Source organism: Prinia subflava, chromosome 1 (assembly GCF_021018805.1).
Source record: "Prinia subflava isolate CZ2003 ecotype Zambia chromosome 1, Cam_Psub_1.2, whole genome shotgun sequence".
Lineage (NCBI taxonomy): Eukaryota > Metazoa > Chordata > Aves > Passeriformes > Cisticolidae > Prinia > Prinia subflava.
The window spans coordinates 37,295,601-37,315,289 of NC_086247.1; the positions used below are offsets into that span (position 1 = coordinate 37,295,601).

General features: G+C 40.0%; 1 protein-coding gene across 1 annotated transcript in view; it reads right to left on the reverse strand.

Moving 5' to 3' along the window:
- The window catches only part of RAB2A (RAB2A, member RAS oncogene family), a 42,606-nt gene extending 35,938 nt beyond the window's left edge, over positions 1-6,668 (reverse strand). Inside the window, exon 1 of the mRNA XM_063393523.1 lies at positions 6,316-6,668. Coding sequence (XP_063249593.1) covers positions 6,316-6,361 — 46 coding nt within the window. The 5' untranslated portion in view covers positions 6,362-6,668. The remainder of the gene's footprint in view (positions 1-6,315) is intronic.
- Between the last annotated feature and the right edge of the window lie 13,021 nt (positions 6,669-19,689).

Sequence of the window (19,689 nt, forward strand, 5' to 3'; positions counted from 1 at the left end):
TTATTTCAGGGCTCAGCAGCAAAGCTACCTTTCTCCCTTCTCACTCATATGCAACAAGCACTTAAAAAACCCCAAAAGGCAGCTCTGGAACCACAGCACAGGTGATGATACAGCTGAGCCAGTCTCTGGCTAAGAGAAATGATTTGCTTCCTTCTCCCCTTCCTGACTCCCTGTGAATAGAGCAAGGAAAGTTCAATTGCTGGCTGCAAAGTCAGGTGTGTACTACTGAATATGAGGAAAACTTTCAGGCTTTTCTTACCTCTAGACAAAACTCATCAGTGTTCCTTCCACTGATGTTTGCCTTGAAAAGCTGGCCTGGTTCAAAACTAAAAATGGGTCAAAAAAGAGAGCAGGGAGAGGTTTACAATTTCCTTACTTGCTCACCTAAGCACCACCATAGCCCAAGGAAGGTGATAGAGGGAAACAATTGCAGTAGTAGTTCTCCCAACTGTGGAATAAAAACTGAATGTTAAAGAAAAATCTCCTGTGGTAATCTGCCTGCTGTCTCTGGTGAGTAGACCCACTCCTTCCCACACAGCTCCACCTCCTTACCCAAAAGGGCTCTTGCACTCTTTTGAGCATACCTACTATTTGTTTAGTTTTGCTTTTCAAATCATCTTTGTGAGCTGAGCTGGCTCTCTCAAGGATCACACAGGCAGTGATGCTGACAGCTAAGAAGCAGCAAAGCTCATAGTTGAGAAAAGAAGTGGTAGCTGATAAACCCTGGGTTAATTCAACAGTCTCACAGAACTATTTTTCTTGTACTTGATGGTGATCAATCAAGTCCACCACACACAGAAATGAAGACCTATTTACTTCCCTTTGATATCTTGCTCTCACTAATCTTTCTAGTTCCAGTTTCCTTTCTTGAAAGTACTCCAGACTATGGAAAGCACAGCCACAAGGCCAAATCGCCTGATTCAGCCACTAAGTAAAAAGTTAACCTGAAAAGAAGGTAGTTTTCTACTGCTTAGGGTGGATCCAGATCATGGCAGACTGTCAAAGTCACCACAAGGTAAGGGGAGCAAGAACTCTTCCTTTCACATGTAACCAACTACATCAGCTTGGATGTCCATGAAACCAGTGTCACACCAACTGAGCTGAAACAAGCTTCCTGCTTTCTTATTTTTCTTTAGAAAAACAAGCAAACAAAAATCTTAAAGATAGGGTAACACAGTTTCAAATAATAGGCAAGATTATATATGATTATTATATATATAAACATAGATTATTAGCTAGATGATACACACAAGAACCCAAATTTTAAAACTAACTTTGATTTTAACCAGGTAATTACACATTACAAATGTCACAAGATATATACCTCTAACCTGGTTTACGAGATACTTTTAGTTCTTTCTAGTAATCTGCAGAGCTTCCAGATGTTTCATAAGCCTTTTTCTACACAGGCTGCAGTTCATTCCCTCTCTCCTCCCTTTCCAACCACAGCAGCTTCATGTAACTCTGGAAAGTGCAGTATTACCTTTTCACAGGCCTAGGCATAACAAGACACAAACCTAAAGCAAAGATTTCTCTTAATCTCTTCTCAGTCAGTTACGTCTTAGTCAGACTTCTGCCATCAAATGGGAAAGCTTTATTTAAATTTATAAGAAGGACAAATTCAAAAATTCCGAACTGTCAGGTACAGAGCAAAGGGAGATCACATACAAATGTAAGCATGGACAAGAACAGAAGAGAAACAACCTCTAAAATCTTTCATGATGCCTATGTAATTTTGGGAACAGTAATAAAAATGGCTCTTTTAAAGCTGATTCAGCTTCAACACTTCAGCATTTTCAACAGCGTATTTGAAGCCAATGATGTAAATTTCTCCTTTCTCATAACAATTAGCACAGGCCTACAAAGTTAAAAGAGCTGTTCAGCTTTATCATATTTCAGTTTGTATGGCACTGCTCCACTGCTAACTGTAGGTTTTAAAAGTAAGTAAAAATTATTTTCAAATAAAATTAAGCTATGTTTGAGTCTGTAAAAAAACTTCATGCTCTGCATGGTCACAAACAACTTAGAAACTGCCAGCTGTTCATAATAACAACGTTTTACATTAAATTGGGGGTGGGGTTGGGTTAGACTTTTTTTGAGTGACAAGTGTTTGGGGCTTCTTTTAAACAGTGTTAGAATTAGTCCAAGTGTGCACACGAGCAGTCACATGAAACCCTTTGTATGGACATATAGTTTGTTAATTATAGTTAACAACTTCTAAGAGGCTAAGAGGATAGTCTTATACAACACCTAAAAATCTGCTCTTTTGAGATTAAAGCATCATTGAAAGGGTTTCAAAGCAAGATATAAGTAGTACAGACCTGGTTTTCAGCACAAACAAGTTCTCAATCTATCACAAGGTATTAACACCAGGTCTGGCAAGATGAAAACCAGTTTAGCAAAGAAATACTATTACATACTTAGAGAAAATAAGGGCAAAAGGCTCTGGTCATACACATTACTAGCTAGTAACAGCTGCTGTTCCAGAGCAAAGTGCAAAGTCACCAGAAATATTTCATCAAGAGGACTGAAAAAGAAAGTAAATTCAGTTGTTTCATTTCAACATTTGAAAGTCTTCTAGATAAGTGAAATGGTTGACTAGATAGCTTACTTTACTCTGGAGAGTGAGGAGAATTAGATCACCAAGCAATTATATTTTCTTTCATCATTGCCTCCTAATAAGAATAACTTAGAGATACTCTTGGTCTAGGAGCAGCAACTATCTGCTGAAATTGAAAGGCAAGTGAAAGTCCATTATACAAAAAGCTCAGAGTTGCTGCAGTAACACATTCAAGAAAAGCACGTGGATCTGCTCGTGGAAAATGCAGCAACAGTGATCCTAAAAAGACATTTAGATAGGCTACAACTGACAAGTTGTGTTGGTGGCAAGAAATCTGACCATTGCAAAAGTGGTACTTGAGGCATCCTAAAGTTCAGGAGCATTCTCTGGTGGAATCTAACATAGATACTCTAACATAAGAAAATTCTGGTTAATGCGTATTATTCTGAAAAACTATTCCAGCTCTCATCTTCACAGAAATCTTGTTTATTTCCCAGTTTATTCCCACATGCTACATTGCTGGTAACAAATATGTAAATAAAGAAGATTTTACCATCATACAGAAAAAGATCTAAAAGAAAAAAAAAGACAGATTTCCAGTCACCAACTGCACAAACAGACAGTTCTCATATGCCAAGAGTATTTATTCATCCTAGCTCAGATCCAAGTTCACCTCAGCTTCAACTGGTGGTCAAAGGCAGATGTATAGGGAAGAGTGGATGAAGACACCAACTCCTACTGGCAACCAAAATGGAAGACACTATCAACCATAAAGGCAAAGGTCTCAAAGGTACAGCCGTAAGCAGAATGCACCACACATGTTGCTAAATTAATTTGCCAACTCCTATAATGCCTTGGAAATAGCCAGATCAAAGGATTTTTCCTGATAAACTCCACAATAGTCAGTATTCCATAATACTTGTATTTTTCTCTTAAACTCTACAGCTACTCTCCCACTGCTATAGCATAAAAAACACACAGATTTATGGCAATGTTGTTTGAGTACCTGAAACACAGCCATGCCATTTCAGGTCTCTCCTATAACAGAAAACTAACTAGATCCTAAACCAGATCCTAAACAGAAAACTGTTTTTATGTATTAAAAAATACAATTAACAACCAGATTAGACACAATGCCATGTTCATAAAGCTGCCATGACTGAAGTACCAGAAAACGAAAAAAGTCTGTGAATGCCAATGACCAAGGAAACAGGGAATGCAAAGGGACAAGAACACTTGAGCACAAGGCAGCCTTGCACAGTCAGTCTCTGTGGCTGTCAATTTAAGAGATTGAGCTCATCCTGAATTCTTGTGTTTAAGCAGATGAAAGCACGTAGAATCCCAATTTAGAGAAGGTACATACAGCTGTCTTGTATAACTCCAGAGGGTTTTCACAGGTTTGCTTATGGATCGCACAACCTACTCTGTTTTTCAGTGCTGAAAGAGGAGCTCAATGTTAACATCTGTCCTCAGCTGAGTCTCTTAAGTTTTCTCCCACAGTTTGTTTACAACTAATTGCTGAGTCACCAGGCAGCTGAGGCATTTCCAAAGCCTCTAAATCAAATACCAGAAACAAATTTCTTGATTGCTATGAAATCTCCATGGTCTGCGAGGCCAGCAGCACATCTTTGCTGGCTGGAACGGCGAGGGAAACCATGGGAACTGAAGAGGACAGTCACCATCCACTCTGAATTTCCATCGTCAGAGCTTTGAGTTCAATTGCCTTCCTCTGAGGAAGAGTAGTCATACCTAGACCACCACCACCACCACCACCTTGGCAACTGTGCACAACATAAATTAGCTCTCCAGTACCAGCTCTATTAGAATACTTAAAAGGCTCACAGGAGATCTAAGTAAAAGCAAAATCAACTTACCACTACTGACATATTCAAGTCACTTCAAGAATAATCACTGCAGTAGTTTTAATTAGCATTCTGTAGCAACTCAAGAATACAAGCCCTAAGAATTAAAACAAAACTAACCAAAAAGCCAATGGCAAATTTGTGAGCTGTTTTCTCTCCGTTTCCTTTCTGTTACTCTTCTGGTATTCGGCTCTTAAGCAGCTGCAACAACTTCAGAAGTGGCACACAATGTATTTCACATCTCGAGCAACTCAAATGCAAGAGCGCAGTGCAGACCATTACACCGAGGATACTTCTTTGTACAAATTTAGTCAGTATATAATCAATGCACCAAAGCAACTGTAAGCTGCTGTCTGCCACTTTAATGACTACAGGTTTTAGAGATGCACCAGAATTGGCCACCTGCTCTGATGCACTGTCATTCTGAACTGTGTACTACCATTCTGCATCATCCCAGCCTGACAAACCTCATCTTACTTCTCCTAGGTGCAAATCCTGTCCTCCTGACCCGGCCTGATGAAATGTCACTCAAGTAAACACTCAACAAAAATCAGAATTTTCAGTTAACATCCACAGCCTAATGCTTCCAACACAGTCGTTACAGATGTGATATATTTCTAAAAATTCACTTGTACTACAACTGCTACTGCAGAAGCCTAAAAAAGGTTTCAGAGTTTAAATGTACATTTAAAAAGCAGATAAAAGTCACATAGTAGTTGCATCCAGTGTATTTAACAACTTCATGTGTAATGCCACTGTAATGTGTAATTATAATCCACCAACAGATAATTTGGTTCTAGGCATGAAGTACAATTATGAAGGCACACTCAGAATAGCATCTAAAATAACAGGCGTGTCATAAAACTCATTAAAGGATGCATTTAGACAGGTATGAGGAAAACAACAAGGAAATGCACAACACACAGGCACAATGGTTAACTACGTTAGCTGCCTTGTCCTGACAACAGTTTGATCAAAGTATGCTACTCTCATCCACACTAGGCCAAGGAAGTATAAAATGCATCGGCAAAGGGGCTTCAAGCAGCAATTCCTATCAGCATTATGGCTATGCCGGCAGCATCTGTAAGCATTATTATTTGTCACACGGCAGCCGGCTACAAAGAGAATGGAGTAAGTTTTTAAGGAATGCTGAAGGCTAGGTTGGATGGGGCCTTAAGCAATGTGGTCTAGTGGGAGGTGTTCCTGCCCACAGCAGAGGAGGTTGTAACTAGATCATCTTTAAGCCCCAGTCCAACCCCTTGACATTCTATGATTCAATATGTTTCTAAAACGTGACAAGAAACATCTGGAAAAGCAGTGGTGTGTGTACCTATATACACATAAAAAAAGAGGTCCCTTGAAGTTAGACTGGAAGAGCCAGGGCTTTAAATTTTCCTTTGACAGCGTGTCTTCACACAGTTTGCTACAGCAGCTCCAGCCGAGACTAGAAAGAGCATCCTTGCGGCCTGAGCTAAAGGTAACTCACAGCAATGAGACAAAAACTCATCATAAAACTGCAGGGTGGAGTGTGGCCTCGCTGCCACAAGGCTGCGAACCACAGGCACTACCCAGGTATAAGTTTCGCTGTGACAGCGCCTTCTCCCTCTCCCCTGGCCCGCTCTGCCGCCGCAGCCAGGGCGGTGACACGGCCCGAATGCCCCGCGGCCCGGCAGCCAGGCCCGGAGGCGGCTGCCAGCGGCCCAAGGCCGTCGGGAGACAAGGCCGAGGCCGCGGGCGGGGCCGGCGCAGAGGCGGGGGGGAGACACCGCCTCTTCCTCGCGCGGAGCCACCACGTCGGCGGCACTGCCAACACTGCGGAAATGGGCGCGGGGAGCCGGGCCTTGCTCTCCGCCCCTGCCCCGCTCCGGCCCGGCCCGGGCCGCGCTCACCCACCTGTGTCTCCGATGATGATGTACTTGAAGAGGTACGCGTAGGCCATGGCCGCTCCCGGGCTGCCGCTCCCGGGCTGTCCCGCTTTCGCTCCGGCGTGACGCGCGCGCTCGCCGCCCGGGCTCGCGCTGCGGAGAGGCGGAAACGGGTTAACGGCCCCGGGCGGCGCCTCCGCCCGCCCGCTCGCTCCCTCCTACCTCCGCCCTCGCACCGCCGCCGGCGGACGGGCTCTGCTCGCTCGGTCCTGCTGTCCGCCCTCCCTCCCGCCGCGGCCCCGCAGGCGCCGGGAAAGGCAGAAGGCGGCGGCGGCGAGAACAATAAACAGGCGCCGAGCGGCCCCCGGACCCTCCGGCGACGTCAGCCCGCCCCCTCACGCCGCCCCGCCCCCGACCCGGAAATGCTGAGGCGCGAGGCCGCCTCCAGCCGCGCGGGGCGGAGCCTCGCCCCCCGCCCCGGGGCTGAGGGCGGCGGGGGCTGCGCGGGCTCCGCGAGCTGCCGTCCCTGAATGCAGCATCGGCCGCGCTGGGAAAGGGCTCTGGGGCCATCGAGTCCCACCATGACCAAACACCACCGTGTCAGCTAGACCGGGGCACTGAATGCCACGTCCTGTCTTTCCTTACCAGGAACGGTGACTTCGCCACCTCCCTTGGCAGGCCATCCCTATGTCTAAGCACCCTCTCCGTGAAAAAGTTCTACCTGGTCTCCAGCCAGTAAATCTCCCCTGGCACAGTTTGAGACTATGTCCTGTCATACTGTCGCTGGTTGCCTGGGAGAAGCAGCCGACCCTCACCTGGTTATAAACTCCTTTCAGGGAGTTGTAGAGTGATAAGGTCACCCCTGAGCCTCTTTGTCTAGGCTAAACCCCAGCTCCCTCAGCTGCTCCTCACGGGATTGGTACTCCAGAATCTTTGCTCTTCTTTGGACCAGCTCCAGCACCTCAATGTCCTTCCTAAATTGAGGGGCCCAAAGCATAAGTCCTCTGAGCATAGCCAGCAATGAGCTGTTTGGTACAAGTTTATCTTCATCACATGAGTTCTGGCCTGAAAGGGTTTCTTTCCCTTTCTGTTTCTGTCTTTCCTCACTGAACTGAAAGCAATGAGCCAGGAGAGTGACCTAAGTTCACAGCTGGTGTTTGGGACTTTTACTTAGAGTTCACATAGGAATGGTGAGCTGGAAGAGGCTTCAAGGTCTTCCGTGGTCTAAGCTGCTTCATGAAGTGTCCGGTGTACCCTGACCTTTGGACCTGGAGCAGTCAAAGGCAGCCTGGCTCACATATCACATCCACACTGAGGCTGCATCAGATGCCTGGCAAGGGTAAATGTGGCAGGACATTCCAGTCAGATCATATTGATGATGCTTTGGGATTCCCTTCAGCTCAGCTGTTTGTTGACTGTGGGCTGGGGGAATTGTTCAAGAGCCATTGGCACATTCTTCATATAAACTCACATTTTATTCCCATTCTGGCTGTCTGGTAGAAAGGGAGTAAAAGGTGTCTGTCTTTTAACATTTTAGAGGGTTTTATTTGTGGTCAACAGCTTGGACAACATTGACCTACAAGGCTTCTAACAGGTGTGCATCCAACTTGTAAAAATAAATGAAACTGATAAATATAAAGCTGATTGTGCCAAATCCTGTTGTCATGCTTCATGACCTGAAACCCAAAATAAAGCTTTTTATTTAAAAAAATCCTATCTGCTGTGGATGTGCAAAAAAACCCCCCCAAACCCAACAACACTATAAAGTGGAAGGAGCTCCTTTATATATTATAAACATATCTACCTCTTCCACATGAAAAATTCACATTTTCAATAACAACTTGTCAGATGTTTTTATCTTTTTTTTTCTCCTCTGTACTTCTAGTTTCTCAACACTATTTATTAAGTGTAGAGCTCAAAACAGGAGTTCTCACCTGTCTCTAACCAACCTCATCACCGCAAAACTTGCAAATGAGTATCTCCAGTCTTGCCCCTCTCTGAACATGGGTGGTTTTTTTTAATCAACAACATCTAAATTTAATTTTTGATAATAGATTCCTATTCTAGTCAATTACTACTCAAATGTGTCTGTACATTTGGTATCTCATTATTAGCAGTGTTTCCCCCCCTTGCTAAATTTCAATAATTTTGATCATGGCCACTCAGTTTACCAAAAATATTTGATTTTTTCTCTTTTCATATTATCTCTGCAGTTTTGTTACCCAGGCTGTCCATGACAATATTGAATAGGTCTTGCATGGACAGAACACAGTATTGAGAAATGCACGTGAACTTTTCTCCTAGTTTTCTCCTTTTCTCCCTCTCCACACTGAAAAAGTCTTTTTTCTATTAATTTATTTGCAAGTAGTTTCGATATACATTTTTGTTAATAAGCAATTCCTAGCCAGAATGAGTTTTTTCAGAGAAGCAAGTTTTTGCCTTGCTTCCTATGAAAGTGAGGCTTCTTTTTTCAGATATCCCTGTGTGTCTCTGTTTCCTGCCCTAATAATGGCCATGAAATTTGGCATCTGGATGGAGCAGGGTACCTCAGCTGAAGGAAAGGCTGCAGCTGGGGTCAGCTGTCAAACCCAATCAAGAATTCACACCAAAACAAGTCTTCTCAAGTGTTCTTTCAGCAGCTAAGCCCTTCAGCTGGCATTCATGCTGTTGGCATGGGTTTGTGTGACCTCAACCACTGGAGACAAAGCTGTAGGAGATCAGGCTGTAAGCAGATAAGATCACATCCAGTATAAGTAAAGGTTGCTGCTGCTAGCGATGGGACAGCTCTGCTCCTCCTAATCTGCTTGTGGACCCTCCCTTGTTCTGGCACTGTCAGAATCATCTGCTGCATAGGACAAGTGGCTAAGCTTTCATTTTTTCGTATTAGCCTTTCAGGCAAAATCATCCTGGGTCCCACAGCCACACCAACAAACAAAATAACTTCATCAGTTGGAGCCCATCTCTGTCCAGCCGTCCTCACTACTCCCAAAGGGCCCTGTGGTTGTGAAGGCTAAAGCTCACTCTATGAGATCAGTCATGCAGACAGGTATCAACTCTCAGGATGAGCTCTCCCCTTTAGCTGCCTCTCCTGTGACTGGCAGGATGAAAGAGAACTGTGTGGGCTTTCTTGTCCTTTACCTTTCCTCTAGAGCTTTGTTGTTGTTCATGACATGCTCCATAAGTCTCCATTAGTACTGTTAGGGATTCCTACATGATTGAGCCACAAAGGTTATTACTCTGAGAGCTGGTCAAGTCTTGACAATCTGTCCTCAAAATCTCAGGGTAATAAGTTTCAAGTGTGTTTGGTGGTCATAGACTTTTTATTAGGGACTCTAGCAATACGATAAGAGGTAATGGTTTTAAACTAAGAGAAGGGAGATTTAGACTAGATATGTGGAAGAATTTTTTTTAGTGTCAGATTGGTGAAGCACAGAAAAAGGTTGCCCAGAGAGGTCGTAGATGTCCCATCCCTGGAAACATTCAAGATCAGGTTGGACAGGGCTCTGAGAAACCCAATCAAGTTGAACTTGTCCCTGCTTTTTGCAGGGGGTTTGGACTCAATGGCTTTTAAAGCTCCTTTCCAACCCAAACTGTTTTATGATTGTATGAGTACATGATTCTATGATTCTGTTTACATCACTGATGGGATTTGGTCTCTTAGTTCCCAAATTATGTGATCTTCAAGACTTCCAGACAAGCCAAGTGGCCTGGTGTGATTGAATAAGATCTGGGGAGAAAAGGGAATTCTGTTTTTTAGAACTGAGATTTACTGATGGGGAGAAAATACAGACAGTGCAGAATCCCCAGTGAAATGGAAGGTGCCTTTAACGTCTCGACTGAGCTGTCTGGCAGCTGACAGGTGGGTCTGAGGGAGGCAGCCCTGGCTGTTTGTGCTTTGGCAGCCTGGTGAGCCAGGCAGGTACCCAGCTTGCGGGTGACTCACACGGCAGGGCAGTGCCCCGCTGACTTCGGTGGCCACTCAGCTTGGGCCAACAGCTGCACAGTGGACAGATAGCCAGGCCTCTGCTGGTTAGCCAGGCAGCCAAGCTGCTCTGGGGAGAATTTCTGTCATTTGTGATGGTTAGGGATAGTTATTGAATCAGTGTTTGGTAGAGGCTTGCAAGGATAACGTGCGATTTGTTGCTTATGCTGTCCCATGGTAAGTACAAGATCATTTGCTGCTGGAAAAGAGACTCTTCCTAACTTATTGAATGTTATCAGCTGTTCTACAAATCTGAGATGCCTCCAACTAGAGATTAATATAAAATTGATTTTTCTCCAAGTTAGGTGTACCATATGTCAAGTACTAATAAGAGGCATGCAAATAGCTACATTAATACTTTTCATTTTTTACTTCTCATCTGCTAAATTTACCTTTTCCAGAGAAATTAATATCTTCTTTTGTTAAGCATTAATATTTTAATACAAGGCTACCATGTAGTCAGATTCACTTTTTAAAAATATAAATTAGCCAGTTGATATAAAAGAAGCATTGATAGTTCAGTATTGAAGAATTGCAGAGGATTGTTTTCTCTCCCTCTCTCTCTCTTTTTTTTGTTTTGTTTTGTTTTGTTTAATTTTTAATGTTATCATGACTGCTCGTCTGTTAATGATTTTACATCACATGATGAAATGATAACTGTGTCAGTATTATTTTCCAGCAAATTTGGTAAAGTTTCTGGATACACTTAAGAAAACTGTAACTTGCTGTTTTTTCTGTGTCATTCAATTTTTTTCCTGAATTTTCCAATAAGTAAACTCACTTGGAGTTTATAGAAAAGCCTTAGGCTTTGCAGGATCCTTACCACTAAAAATACTATTTAGGAAAGAAGCTTGACATCATCCAAATCTCAACATGCTCTCCTGAGCAAAGCATTAGACTGGATTTTTTCAATGGAAATTAAAACACAAAAGCAGAATTCTATCATAACATTTGAATACAACCACTTTAATTATATTTTGTACCATAGTATCATTAAACTGTTAGAAGTAAATCTCTACCAACACTTCAGTCTAGCTTAAAATTTTTAAATCATTCAGTTGAACGGTTAAATTTTCTATACAGATGCTGAGTAGAAAATGTTATTTTCTAGTGCTTGTCATTTAATTTGTCTTCATGTGCTTCTTCTGAGCATTAAGTATATGCTATAATTCTTATTTGTGAATTTTAAGATTAGCTTTGTATTATACTTAAGAAATAAGGCAATGTACAGCATATTTATTATAAATGGGACCCCACTTCATATAGAAATAAATGTAGAGAGCAGATCCTGCAAGAAGACAGTCAAAATATCAAAATGTCAATGAAAATCTGCCTTTGTAAAGAGAATTTCTAAATATGTGTTAAGCCTATGAAGGTGAACTGGAGACAACTTCTGAGTTGAGTGGGTAGAAATCCATGTCTGTGAGTGATGTGCAGCTTGGGCTTGCAGGTCCTAGACCAGGCAGCGTTGGCTGAGACTGTAGCTAACAGCTGGATATGTGTGCACAGCTTACATTGTTACTTTTGATCTGGTGAAAAAAGAGGTTTGGGGATTAGCTTCTTTTTTAAAAAAAAATTCCTTTGGAATAGTGTAATATTTAACTAACAGCTTAAATTAAATGCTCTTGACTAAACATTAAAAATATAACACCACATTTCTCCAGTCACTGTAATTATGGAATGTTTTATTACAGTTTAGTTAAATTGATAAGTAATTTTTGGAAGTGAAAATTTCAGTTCTAATAGCATTTTTTGTTTTCAAAATATGATTTTGAGACTACATTTTTAAGGCAATGCAGCAAAAAGTAAAGTATAGTTCTAGAGTTTCCAGCTGTATTCATATTTTAGGTTCTTGCTCCCCTGGAAATATTTGCATGACCTCTGCATTATCCCTGTTTATTTACTAATGGCCTTTACCACTGTTATAATTTCACCCTGTTTTTCCTTGCAAATAACCTTGTTTTTCACTGTGTTGATGTAATAATAAACAGTTTGATAAGACAGTGTGTGCTAAATTTTAATACACTTTCCCCATAAAAACAGAGAAAACAATAGGATCCTTGAAATAACCTTGAAATGCCTAAAAAACTAACTGAAAAGATATATTGAGGATTTTTTAAAAATTATTCTCAGGAGCATTAGAAAGTATGTGCTTTTGTAACAAGATTCACAAAAGCATAGAATAGTAGTGCTAAACAATGTCAGAGGTCCATGCAGAAGCCTACTTAAATGGACATCAAGGTAAATTTGTAGTATTCTTTTTTTACTTTAGAGACAGTTTTTTCTTAATTTTTTAAGATGTCTTTTAAAGGTTGTTTTGGCAATGCTTTCAGAAACAGAAAGTGGAAGCTAAAGTTACCACACAGGCTCACAGAAGTGAAAATAATCGTGAAAACTTCCCGTCTTCAGCAGGAAGTGAGACAACTTTAAGGAAACTGGTTTGCTTGAGAAGGAATAGGAATAGGCAAGCTTGGTCACTTTTTTTTTTCTAATTGCATGTATTTTATGCTTAAAAATAACATTTTATATTTCTTTTCTTCTTCTCTTCTAGTAGTAAGGAGTATTTTTCTTTTTCATACATCCCTATTGATGTTTTTGATGGCTGTAGGAAGTATGGAACTGTCTAAGACTCTGGAAGTCAGCAGAGTTGCTAAAGGATCTGAGTTGAACATATCTTAGGGACTGTGTTGCAGAAATGATCTTTTTCCGCCAAGATATTAGCAGATAACCTACCTTACATTTTTGTCTAAAAGGTGAAATAGCAATTTCTGGTAATTATAACAAAACTGTTTGTATCTAAACCATACCTAAAATTATATTAAAGGCTTTAAGTTTCTATTGAAATTACTTAAAATTTAACAAAACAAAATAGCAGGAGTTTATTTATCTTTTAACTACTTCTTCGTTATGCATTCTACTGAATAAGCTTCATCATAAGTTTTTTTAAACAGGAGATGTTTAACTTTAAAAATATATGTGTAGGCTCCTTTGATATTCAGCTGTTGTTGATGTAGAGGGCCGCCTGTGCTTCTGCATGTACTTTCCTTCATTTGATTGAGTGCTTTTCAAAACTCCAGCCATCTTAAGGTTATTTCAGCACAATTTCCATCACTTTTCTTCAGGCTGTGAAGGTCACACCAAAGCTGTTATTTCCCACATAAGCTGTGCCATTGTAGGCTAAGGGAGTCTTTCATTCCACAGATCAGAAGGTGGGCAAGTATTAATTTTTTTCTCTTCATTCAGGTGCCTCTATCCATTCATACACCATTTGAGAAAGGTAAACAGTACCTCCTAGAATGGGAAAAAAACCTAAGAGAATGAATTGTAATGGAGCATACCTCCCCACCCCCCAGCCATCAGCTTCCATTCATTTTATATGTCAAATGGATGTAGGTGTTAATTCCTATATCTTTATTGAGAACACCTTGTTGCTATGGGCATGAGATGTAAAGGAGTATGAATTTTGGATGTCAAGTATTCTGTCTTATGTTTCATGGCAAAAACTGCAGCAAAAAACCAGTTTTCCTGGCTTCAAGGCCCAGTTGATTTTCATCAGATTTCTCTTTGGCAGACAGTCTCTTTTATAATTCTATATCACATTAAAAGGGGGATTTTTCAATTTTTTATTTCCAGTTCGCAATGGATAGAAGAGTTATAGCACGTCTTTACTTAAGGAAGCTCTTGTCTGATGAAACTTAAACTCAGATTATGTCAATAACCACTGTAATTCCATCTTTTTTAACAGTGAAACTTGTTTAGTTATCACAACCTTCATGTCATCATAATTACTTAGCATAGAAAATGGTTGCAGTTTGTGGCAGTGCCAAGCCCTCATCACCATAAAGCTTGTCCTGTGGTATGTTGACAGTCCTCCAAAGCCTATCCATATCTACCTTTTCTTTCCTGCCATGTGTCTCAATCCTATTTTCTTAATTTTCTTCAGAATTACTTCAATTTACGTTCTGTAGTCAAAAATTACATGAAAATTGACAAAATGGCTTTCTGGGTAACAGTTTCAATCATCGTGTTTTCTTCCTGTGTTTTCAAAGGATAGGATGACCAGTCTTTTACAGAACTTCTTGGTGCTGCAGGAAAGAAATGCACAGTATATAGTACTGTAGGAAGTATGAGCACTGAGTAGATTATGAAAAGTAATCTAGTGTTTCAGAAATAAACCCCAAACTTCCTCCTCTTAGGAAATCAGCCATTTTACAACTGGCTAAGGCCAAAACCAATGGACTCAGCATGCTACCTAATGTCCTGTAGGGATGGGAAGCCTACTCCCAGTACTCCTTGTGGTGGTTTTCTTTGACAGAGACAATAGGGGCATACAGGCAAGAGCCTAAATTAATTTTTCCATGAGCAGCAGTTATGTGGAAATTTTGCATAGTTCTGCTTGCCATGCACATGAACCCAGCTGCATGTAGGGGAAAAGCAAAGCTGTCCCTGACAAAAAGAACGACCATGACCATACTTGATGGATTCTTCCGGCAGTAGCAGTCAGGCCATAGCCATCCTCTCATCCTCTCTCCTGTGTATACTCTGTGTAACACAGAGTTAAACTGGTCTTTGTCTACTCAGTAAATGGGGTGCTGCCATGTTGCATCAGGCTTACCATGCTGAAGGGATGCAATAAAATTCTGCCTTGTCTTGGGAATGCAACTTGTCTTGGCACAGGAAGAAATGAAACAGCCAACCTCCCCAGAAAGGTATGGCAGCACTAATCTAATTCATATGACTTAGACTAAGTAGAAATCAAAATATTTATATCCTGATGACTCAAATCAAGGCATTAAAGCTGTTGCCTCGATGAAAGCAATGAAAATGCATAGTTCCTCTAGTATAATGTCCGGTGAAGCAGAGAGAACACATAGAAAGGCTTAAGAAAATTATAATATTTATGGCAAATGTAAATGGAGAAAGTGATGCAGTGTTCAGTTTAAGTAGTGTAATGTCATGTATAAAATAAAAATAACTGTTTTGGAAAAAAATATGTTCATTAGGCTAGACATTGAAAGGAAGAAGAGAAGAAAAAGGAAAGATAACTACAGATTAATTATACAAATGGGCCAGTTTCCAAAACAAAGGGGCAATACAGAGATTCACAGTCTTATTAACTTTTCCCAGTAAATCATTCCCTAATTTGTCTGAATTAAACCTGCTTCTTGTTCCACTTTTACTGGAAAAAAAAAAAGTAATTTGGATCTTTTTGAACCTTAACTGGATGGTTTACTGAATATTCCATTCATTTTGTGGCTCTTTCTTTCAGGTTTCATCTTAAGTTGATTTTTCTGCCAGTGATTTGCATTTAAATTATGAAAAATTAATGAAGATTTTATATGCATGTGCATTCTGAGATGAAAATTTTGCTGTAATAACAACAGGAAATATTTGTTTTATGTAAGTCAGTTTGGAACATGGATTTGTCTCATTGTTTGGAATAGTTCAGTAGTTCAGATTTACAAGTGCTACGTTTGCGAGTGTCTCTTAAAACAGGCAAACATTTTATCCTACACCTCAGATAAAGATCAAACAGGTTTAAATACCAGACTTGCAGTAAGCAGATATTTGACCATATGTTCTGAGGTGAGTAAATTCCATACATTTTTGTATAAATAAGTTGGGCTCTGCCTTTTCTGCAAAAGGGGATCACATGTCTAACTGATGCTTAGTCATGTGTACGATCTAGCTGAGTTTTAGAGAAAAAGAGACATGAAGCGACAAACTGACCAGTAAGAAAGAGTACTTTGCTTAGCCTTATTTTCAGGTAATTACCCACAGCTTCTCTGGGCAACCTGTTTTGTATATATATGTGTATATAAATGCAGCTGTTTGCAATAAAGTATCCATGACATAACTTTTTCATGTTTATAATCTTTATTTATGGGAAAACCTTTTTTTCTGTCAGAAAAAAAAATATATTCCTTATCCCACTCTTTTGAAAATTCAGTTTTCTGTATTTCCATTAATCCTGAATCTAATTTTCAAACTATTTAATAACGGCTACTTTCAATACTCTTTGCAATATGTAATATTTATACAATACTTTTTACAAACTGCTGCCTCGTGGAGGAAATCGTAGGTACTGCAATAAAGATTAACTTAGCATCCCAGAGAGTACATTGAGGAGACCGAGGTGCACATTGTGAATTAAATGCCTTAAAAAGTAAGTGAAGAGCATCAGCCCAAGGACTTCAGATTTCAGTTACAGGTGATGAGCATGGCTCAGAGTATATTTAGCGTGTCTTGAACTTAGACTACTAACTAAGCATCTAAATCTGTCAAAGTAAATCAGGTAAGCCCCTGGCAAATTTCCTCAGATGATAAAGCAAGGCCAGGTTTTAGATTTGAGTAGAGCTGTTTAAATTTTTCACCAAATAATAATGGTCTTTACATCTGACTTTGACTAGGGATCCATTACTGAAAGGAAGGAAGTACAAGGCCAAACATAATCCCTCATCAGAGAAGGCTAATTTGTGGAAGTGCTCGATTAAAGGGGGAGTGAGTTCTCAGAGCCCTCCTCCAGTGGTGGAACAAGGTCAATGAGAGCTTCTCAGTCTTTTTTCTTCAAGACAGACCTGTAGAAGGGGAATGGAAGATTGGTACAATACTTTTTGTTATGATTGAGAAATGAAAAATAGGGAAGTAAGGAGACTGCAAGAACCACTCCAATTCATAAGAAATTGCAAATCTGAGAAAGAGCCTTTTTTCTAGAGAGTTGCTGGTAACCACAGGGAAGAAAAGCTGCTGGAACGAGAGTGCAAAGGTCTGTTTTAGAGAATCTGCCTCCTAAGTAGCAGGCTTTGACAAGATTTGAATATGGAAAAGATACTTCACTGAATAATTTAGCTCCTTTAACCACATGGATTGTGGCAGCATGCAAACGTTTCCTAAAACCACAGTTACTCCAGGAAGGTTAAGAACAGCCTATGGAGTACATAGAGCAGCCTCCATTGAGAAATAGAGGGAAAACACTGCTTAAAATTTATTAATAGCTCTTTTTTTTTAAAGTAGACTGCACAAACCTTCAAGACTTCACTAGTCCTTAAGGTTTACGTGTCTTCTGTAATGGCAGAACCATAAATTCTAAATGTTGGAACAGTCAACTGTTCAGGGCAGCATAACACCTCCCTGAAGACGCATTTTGGCTCATGTACTTTTCCTGGCGTGTTAAGTGATCCTGGAGCTGGGAAGGAGGAATTGCTGAGAGTTTAAATGGCAATAAACCTATCTGTGAGCATCAAGGATAAAAACGGGCTTGTCTTTGCCTCTATTAAAGATGATGTCTGTCTCCCAACTAACAGCTTCCTCTATGTATTGTTTTTTCAATTTGCAGTATCTTATTTTTCAGTTAAATAATTTAAAAAATGTGTGTATAGAGGCCCACATATATTCCCATGGTTGTACTGCCAGGGATTTGAATTAAAAGAGACAAGAAATAGATAGTTTGGATTTCTATAACTAACTCAGGGATAGGCATTGCAACTCCAACACCATTCAGGAAGCCTGAATGTTTGAGAGGATCATATATGTGAATAATAGCTACATAAAATCTTTTCAGACTTTGTAAATAGCAACTATAGTAACCCCTGTCATTTAGTCTTCTGTGGAGCTTATTGCTGCTTTACTGTAATTATTTTATTGCCAGTGAAAGTGATCTGAATAACATGATTGGCTTTTAAAACCTAACTTCACTGCAGTTGTTTCCTACAAGATACCATTTCAGTCTTTGGATGCTCTTGCTAATGGCAAAAAGAAATTCTGAGATAACCATTAGCAGCCTCCCCAAGATCACTATAGTTAAATGACTATGGTGATTTGGTACTTCAGAACACAGACCTGCTTTCCCCAAACCATGATTTACAGTTAATATTGACAATACCTCAGATATGAAATCTTAAAACTGAAACAATTGATGCTTCATTTAACACAGCATTGGGTTGTCATTGTTTCCATGGACCAACATTAACTGCTGACCACTGATTTTATGTAGCTGTATGTTTGTGTTTTCCTTCCCTAATCCATAAAAATTATCAAGGTTATTTTGGTACAGTTTGCTCTATAAATACAAGGACTGTTATGCATTTCAGAACAACGTTGTTTAATCTTTGGTGCAGGTTAATTTAATTTAGTTATACATGTTGACAGTTGTTCTGAAGCACACTGTTTTGACATTGCATTTCTTCTAGATATTTGGAGAATTTGCTTTGACTTACTTAGAAGAAACCTTGAGGAAGGTCAGCAGTCATGGCTGAACCATCACTTTCTTGAGTGACTGTCAAAATAAACAATTTACGCTAGCATAGGTTATTGAAGTCAGTGTTTCTTTTGCAATAGTCTATGCTCAATGGGAGGCCTACATTACAAAATCTACTTTTATTGTACAGAAAGAAGCATCAAGATCATTCTTACCATGCCCCTAGTCACATCTTCTGGTTAAATAATGTAAAAACAGTAAAGAAGTTTTTAACTGCCAGTTTCTCTCTCTCCAAAACCTCACTAGAGAGTGGACTAATATTTTTAGGATGGAGAGTTTAAATTCTCTTAGGCCATATCATGGAAAGTTGTTTTAAGACCTGGGACATTAACTTGTGACTTGAATTTACTGCTCTAACAGATTTTTTTGTTTCCTTGGTAAAAATTATGATTAGCACCTTCTTGAATACTTTCTTAAATATTGTCAAGATTATGGAAAGCTGAGATATCATAACAGGGGCAATGCAAGCATAGTAGCAACTTTAACCTCTTGCATCAGTATGTGCCAATGAACCTCAAATCCCTTATATAAAGGTGGATTTCAGACCAGTTTCTGTTAAGCAGAGATTTCTTTGAAGAGCCACCAAGTTCCAGATGTTCTCATGATGGCTGTAACCTTTTTCTGACATGTACCACATAATCATCAATAAGGATAGGACAACAATAAAGCTGTTCCACACTGAAAAACATATTTCAACCTGAAGTTTTGTATGATATTTTTACCCACTGTTAGAATCTTCATATATATACTCAACCAAACAGGACTTTTGTGCCTAAAGAGGATGTGCAACTATTAACCCTTAATGGTAGGCTTTTCCTGGATCTAAGGATGAGAAGCAAATTTTACCCACTGAAACGCCTGGATTTGAGACATCTGTTGCATACCATTAGGTTTTTATGCAGCTTCTCAGAATCTGATTTTGTTATATTTTATATTTCTTTTTTGTTTTCCTTGGTAGTTTCATATATTAGGTAAGACATTATTAAGTCTCCCCTAAAGGCTACTGGTCACATTTCTCACATGCAGACTAAGGACCCATTTTCAAGCTTCAAAGATGTTTGAATACGTCCCTTTGACTATTTTGTAAGCTATTTTCCTGGACATCTCCAATAAATCATCATCTTCAAAGCAGCTATTCTCTGCCTTGGTAATCCAAGACACAA